General features: G+C 38.1%; 1 protein-coding gene across 1 annotated transcript in view; it reads left to right on the top strand.

Annotated features, from left to right (window-relative positions):
• The first annotated feature begins 612 nt into the window (after positions 1 to 612).
• LOC149189785 (uncharacterized) overlaps positions 613 to 6,936 on the top strand; it is a 138,432-nt gene continuing 132,108 nt past the window's right edge. Inside the window, exons 1-2 of the mRNA XM_089410341.1 lie at positions 613 to 1,013; positions 1,242 to 1,405. Coding sequence (XP_089266467.1) covers positions 840 to 1,013; positions 1,242 to 1,405 — 338 coding nt within the window. The 5' untranslated portion in view covers positions 613 to 839. The remainder of the gene's footprint in view (positions 1,014 to 1,241; positions 1,406 to 6,936) is intronic.

The raw sequence follows: 6,936 nt of genomic DNA, 5'->3' as shown, positions 1-6,936 counted from the left end.
TTCAAGCTTTACTTATTTCATTAGGTCAAAATTAGCCATTGGCAATATAGCCGTTGGAGTCTTTGCACGCTCTATTTAAACAAGCTAAGCCGGATTGGTTCTTCAACTTGTCCTGACGATGAATCACACTGGTTGGTTCGAAACTCGTCGACAAAAGATTGGTTATGTGATTTCGCCGAAGATTATCTAAACAATGTTATGAATCACAGAAGTCTAAATTCCTTAATAAAAAAATCGTATAATAAATTTTTTTTAAATAGCCAACCGTATTTAAACCCAAATCTCACTTAAGGTCATATAAAATAACAAATAAAATCATTCACGATATTTCAACGACAGGGTGGATTTGGAAAATGCTATATCATTTTAAAATTACAATTGGGCATCCACTAGGACATGACATGGTGAGTTTCTATTGGGAAAATTGTCGTATGGGCGACCTTATAGCCATTTATCACACGCCACGTGTATGCATCGCTACCAGAACCCCTGTCATATATTGTCGCATGTAGTTAAAGTCTTCCACGTCGTTTTCACAACAACAGTTTATGGTTTACGAAAATTCCGTTTATCTGAATTGAAGTTCGGGACAATATTGCGTTCTACAAACCGGCGGAAATACACAAACGACGGCGGGCAAGTGGAGCAGAGGATAATCTGAAAGAGTATCTATATATTATTGTGAGCATGCGAGCGTGCTGAAACTTTTATTATATTGTAGTCCATACATATATCGTTTACTGCTCCGGGCATTGGAGTTTTCCCAAAAATATACCTTTAATTATGTTGTATTCCAGAGGTTAAAGTGAGAAGGAATTCCTCTGTTTTGAAAATCCGGGATGGCGATCGCCATGGAAGATTCGGTCCCTCTGTTGCTGGAATCATCGTCTGTTGACGGAAACCCAAAAACTTCTAGCCGTCATCTGAAAGATCTCCACATTTTGAGTTTCACGTTTCTCTTCATCTTTACTGCTTATACTGCAACTCAGAACTTGGAAAGCTCGTTAAATTCTGTGAGTTTTTCTGTGTCACTTTGTTAAATAACTTGGAAAGCTCGTTGAAATTTAACAGGCCTTTGTTTTCCTTTAGAAGAAAAAAATGGGTCATGCTTGAGAGGATTTGTTACTTTTATGAAGAAAAGAAAGAAATTGTTGAAATGAATTTTTGGGATTTGAATTCTTGGTTTTTTTGGGGCAGTTATTTGTATTAAAATTTGATAAGTCGCTGAATTTGGTTGTCAGGATGAAGATTTAGGAACCACCTCACTGGCCATTCTTTATCTTTCATTCACTGTATGTTCATTTGTAGCAACACCTTTCGTTCGGAGGTTTGGTTCAAAGAATTCGGTCATTCTTGGAACTTCGGGCTACTGGTTATTCATTGCATCAAACCTTTTTCCATCCTGGTATATATTTTCTATCTCAATTCAAGTTCAGAATAAAGCACATAAATGTATATTCATAAATACTCATATATATGTGTAGCCTTAGCACTGGTTTTTTAGAAACAAAATCACAACTAGCTGAATCTCAAGCCCAGACAAATTAATGGTGATTCAAAGCGGCCATGCAAGTTTTTCCATAAGATAGTTTTTCATATATAAATTTTTTAACGGACTAGAGCATACATAGTTTTTCATGTATGTATTTTTGTATGTATTTTTTAACGGACCAGAGCTTGCACTTATAAGCTAACTATTACATAAACAGGGTTATATATATACTCTGATTTCATGGTAATATATACATATATAGATATATTACCATCAAATCAAAATAAATATATATATATATATATATATTGGGTACGCGTTCCATATCCCGAGTCTAAGAAGGCACCCCGACTAAACACGAGTAACATCCACATGAGAATTCAAAATCAGTTAAGGAACATTCCTGGTGAGAATCCAAAATTGTAATGTGTATAGTTTAATTTTAGGTGGAAAGTGTGTTGATGGTAAATTTGGAAGTATTTTAGAAATTAAATTAATAGTTAAATGATGTTTTCGGTTTAATGTATTTTTACTAAAACAAAACACCAATGACATTTTTATGAGAATTTAAAATTAGTTTAGTAATATTTTTAAATGGGAATTTAAAATTATAATGCCTATAGTTTAATGTTAGGGGAAGTGTGTGATTGTAGATTTTGGAATGTTTTAAAAATTAAATAAATAGTTAAATTATTGTTTTTTTTTATATATTTAATTTTTAAAATATCTAAAAAGATTATCTAAGAATGTGGAGAGAATTGAGTTAATTCTTCAGGCTGATATATTATGAAATGAAATGATATTTTAAGGTTCATGAGACTAAAAATAGTCTATGAGACCATTAGTTCTCTGTTTTCCAATTCGCCATTTTCTGACTCATTTTCCGATTCAAATTGATGATGAGCTGACCCAACCTTCCAACAATCCCCTCACTAAAAAGACAATGCCAAGAAACTAATGCTAACATGTTCTCATAACTTTCTCTGATGTCTTTGAATGCATCACATTCCAAAATGAAATGTTGCATCACATTCCAAAATGAAATGTTTTTCTAATTCCACAGCCCCAGACGTGCAAAATGTACACACCCTTTCTTCCCAAGCTTCTTTAAGCCTTTTCCACCGACCTGTTTCACACCGAAGTTGATGTGAGTTGGTCCTTAATTGAGCAATAAGAACCTTTGCCCTCCACTAAATGCTAGCTCCACTGAACTCTTTTTGTTCTAAATCACACGTAGGGTTGAATTTCTCAATGTAATATTTCTTCTTTCTACCCAACTATTTTCCCCATACCTTTTTACGAAACTTCTCCATAACAAAATCCTTTAGCTCCTTGCTATTTGTGGGACAGGCATTGAGGTAGATATTCCATTTTTGCATCCATGTGTAGTTTTGCTTCATCCATGTTTTCTTTCTTTCACTAATGCCTTCATTGAAGATAACATTAAGCCATCTACCTACTCTCATTTGTTCAATTCTTTTTAGGTATCTTATGAGCCGCACCATAGCAATTGCTTCAATGGAAGTTGCGCCTGTTTCACTCAACATTATCTCATAAGGTACCGAAATTTTTATTTTGAACTTGCTCATGATCAAGCGTTTTTAGATTTTCTCAATTTGTTTCCATTTTGAGACGGGAGTGCTGCTAGCCCACAATTCAAACCCATATAGCATCACTGGACAAACTAGGAGTCCAAAAAGCATTTTAATCATTTTCCAATCCCATAACTCTGCCTCTCTACATCTGTTTTGAAGAGCATATAACGCTTTCCACCCTCCTAAAATTCTCTTCTTTCTGCAGTTCTCCCAATTGAGTTTGTTGTTGAAATCAATCCCAAGGTACTTGTACTCCTTTACTTCTTCAAGAATGTTGTCTTCAAAGAAGAAAGAATGCTGGCTTTGCTTCCTTTTATTAGAAAAAATCATTATTTTGGTCTTGTTAGTATTGACTTGCATCCCCACTGCTCTACAAAAATGCTCAAGGGCATATAAATATTTACTTATTTAATTATATTAATAAGTGTCTCTATTTTGCGATAAGTTTTTTTTTTTTTAATTTTAGTTTAATTATCACTAGTTATTTAGTGGATGGTAGAGATTTAACCTTCACCGAATATGAAAATTGGAGATTTATCTCAAAAAATAGTTATGTATATTCTACATTTTTAATTAAATTGGTTAATTAAAAAAATGTCATATAAACATGAGTTATAGGTTTTTTTTGGCATGTGCTATTAGTAAGTCATTAGCCCATGGTATTATAACAAAGTCTATTTATAGATTAAGAACCACCATGGAAAAGTGGGGTGAATTTCAATGGTTAAGAAATATATTATTTCATTTTATAATTAACAATAATAATAATAATAATAATAATAATTTAAAACTTTATAACTTTATTGACAATCTTCGCAACCTCTGCACGATGAGGGCAGTCTCTTGTGAAATGTTCTTCGTCACAAATGAGACAAGGATAACGAGGTTTGCGCTTTTCATCATTGGATTCCGATTTTTCAGGTTTCTCCTTTGAATTTTTGTTCGTTTTATTCTTCTTCTTTCCTTTCTTCTTCCCACCGGATTTTGATTTAGCTGTAGATGACTCTACAACGTGAATATCGGCGGAAATCTCTGCAGAAGAATCTCCTGTTGGGGAATCACGCAAGGTTATAATAGGAGAAGAATTCTTGGAGGATTTCTTCTTACCTTTAGTGTTAACCGTGCCAATCATACCGTCAGCGGCATGAGATCCCGAAGGAGCTGCAGCAATTTGATTTGGCTTGGGAAGATCGGGGATCTTTTCGTGTAACGTACCTGACTGAGTATAAACCAAGTCAAGGTACTGTGCTTGAGCAATCACTTGTTCCTCAGTAACAACTTCGGCTTTAGCAACATCTTCAGTGATCCTTGGCAACAAAGATTTTACAAACCACTCAGCCAAGATTTGATCCGGAATAAATACCTTCACTAAAGGTCGTCGACGTCTCCACTCATGAATATGATCTGAAATGTACGTGGATGTCGATTGTTTTAGCGAAGTTAACAATTCCGTGCCATTTTCATATCTGATTGGCAACTGAAAATGAGTTAAAAACGAGGTAGCTAACTGACTAAAATTATAAAAAGTGCCTCGCGGTAACTCAATGTACCACTTGGTCGCGAGACCAATTAGAGTGCGCTAGAAAAGTCTAAGACGGATCGAATCATCTGTGATGGAGTTAGACGCACACCAGAGGTGGTAAGTCATCACATGGTTCGACGGGTCCTCTCCTGATTTACCTTCGAACTTGGGAATGTCACTGGGCAACTTATTCGGCATTGGTGGCCAAAACGAAAGATAATTAATCGGATCGTTCGTTAGGCGCGACAAGTCTGGTAAGTCCAAAGTTGCGATAAACGGTAACTGCTGATTAGGATCCCTAAAACTCTGGGTCATGAGACCAGCGCCAGGAGGAGGATATCCGGGATAACTAGGAATAGGAATCGCGTTCGGGATATTGTACCCTCCCGGAAAACCAGGATTAACCGGACCGTACTGGGGTTGTTGAGGTTGTTGATAAGTGTACCCAGGATACGATTGATACTGATAAACTGGCTGCTGGACAGCAGGACCGAATTGGTACTGTCCCTGGTACGGTTGATAGGTGAATTGAGGTTGACTTGTGACAACCGTACTTAAACCAGGTTGTCCTACAGGCATCTGAACCGTAGTTTGAATCGTGGATCCAGACGGTGGTAAAGATGTCTGAGGAGTAGATACAGGAACAGTAGAAACTGGAGCTGTCGATACTCCAGAAGTAGGTGGGGTAGATTGAACAGATGTTGCGGCAGTTGCAGCGGTCGTTTGAGATGGAGTACGAGGCGCAGTAGGCCCAGACTGAGAAACTACCGAAGGTACAGAAGTTTGAATGTTAGACTGGACTGGTTGCTGGGGTGAACCAGAAACTAAGGGTTGTCCAGTTTGAGATGACAACTGTACACTTGGCTGCAACACCTGTTGAGTTTGCGATGGATCCCACACTATGTTCATTCCGGGGTACTGACCCATAACAGGCTGAGAATATTGAGGACCATAACCGGGTTGAGGGTAGGATTGATAATTGAAAGGTACATTTCCCGTTCCTTGAACATAAGATTGACCTTGGGGTGGTTGGAAACCTTGGTTCGAGTACTGACCTTGGGGTAGATACCCCTGAGGCGCGTACTGATACTGGGGTTGACCTTGAGGTATAAATTGATACTGGGGTTGACCTTGGGGTACATATTGAATCTGGGGTTGACCTTGAGGAACGTATTGTACCGTAGGTACGTACTGTCCTTGAGGTTGCCCCCCAGATGCAAATTGTGTACCTTGAGGTTGCCCCCCAGGCGTTAATTGAGGCTGCCCCCCAAGCGGTAACTGACCACCTTGAGGTTGAGAATTGGGAATAGAACCTGACATCATAAGAATGTCTTCTACACTCAACGGCTTTGCACCATTGCTTCCAGTGAATAACCCTTGTTCAATGGGTTGAGGAGATGCTCCCGAAAAAGTACCAGAAAGTGACTGATACCCAGAGGGAACAGAAGGACCGCCGTACAAAAAAGATTCAGGCGATTGAGTAAACATGGACGACTGACCTGACATATTTACAGGAGTATAAAATCCTCTAGGATGATAAGGAGTACGAGGTGATGAAAAACTTAACCTTGGGTTTTCCAAATAATTAGTCAAAGAAAGATACCAAGTAGTACTTCTAGGTGGACTGTAAAAAATTGATTCACGCTCCCTTAGATCAATAACAGGTTGATTTTCAGGGATAGGGATGCCTACTTCTTCTTCCGGAGCAAGTCCTTCAATAGCTATCAAACCAGAAGGAAGATTTTCGGTGATTACTCTCTCTACCCTAGGTGAATTAGGAGCACTAGAAGTTGGAGAGACAAACCCCGATGTTGGAGTAACAGGTTCAGATATCTCAGGTTCTTCACCTATATCACTAGTAGATGAAAAGCTACCAGCAAGTTCGGAAACCGAAATAGATTCAGGATTATAGCCTGTTACTAGAGTTTGGTAATCAGGATGTACAACCAATCAAGACTCTCCTTCTTCAGGTGACCCAACTTTACTACCACTAGGAGTTACGAGGACTTTCAAGCCTTCAAGCTGGCTCGGGACTTCTTCAAGAGGTTGGCCCCGAAGTCTACGGGACTTCCTCAATAAATCAGCCACGGTTACAAACTCAGGAGACTGGCCCCGAAGTCTACGGGACTGTCTTGGTAATTCAGCCACAGTTAAAAACTTTTAACTACTTCACACGCAAACAAAGTAAAATCTCAATGAAAACCACCTAAAGCCTCTAAAGAACCAAACCAATTTGAATCACACGCCTAAAGAATCTATAGATCAAACACATACAAACAGTAACTTTTCCGGACCGAAAACACTAGTTGGTGATGAAATCCAACGTT

This window comes from Pinus tabuliformis, chromosome 3_1, assembly GCF_031772625.1.
Source record: "Pinus tabuliformis cultivar Carrire ecotype Pingquan chromosome 3_1, CPIR1, whole genome shotgun sequence".
In the NCBI taxonomy this organism is placed as follows: Eukaryota; Viridiplantae; Streptophyta; class Pinopsida; order Pinales; family Pinaceae; genus Pinus; species Pinus tabuliformis.
The sequence above is the reverse complement of the archived record's forward strand: the minus strand, read 5'-3'. Positions and strand labels throughout refer to the sequence as shown.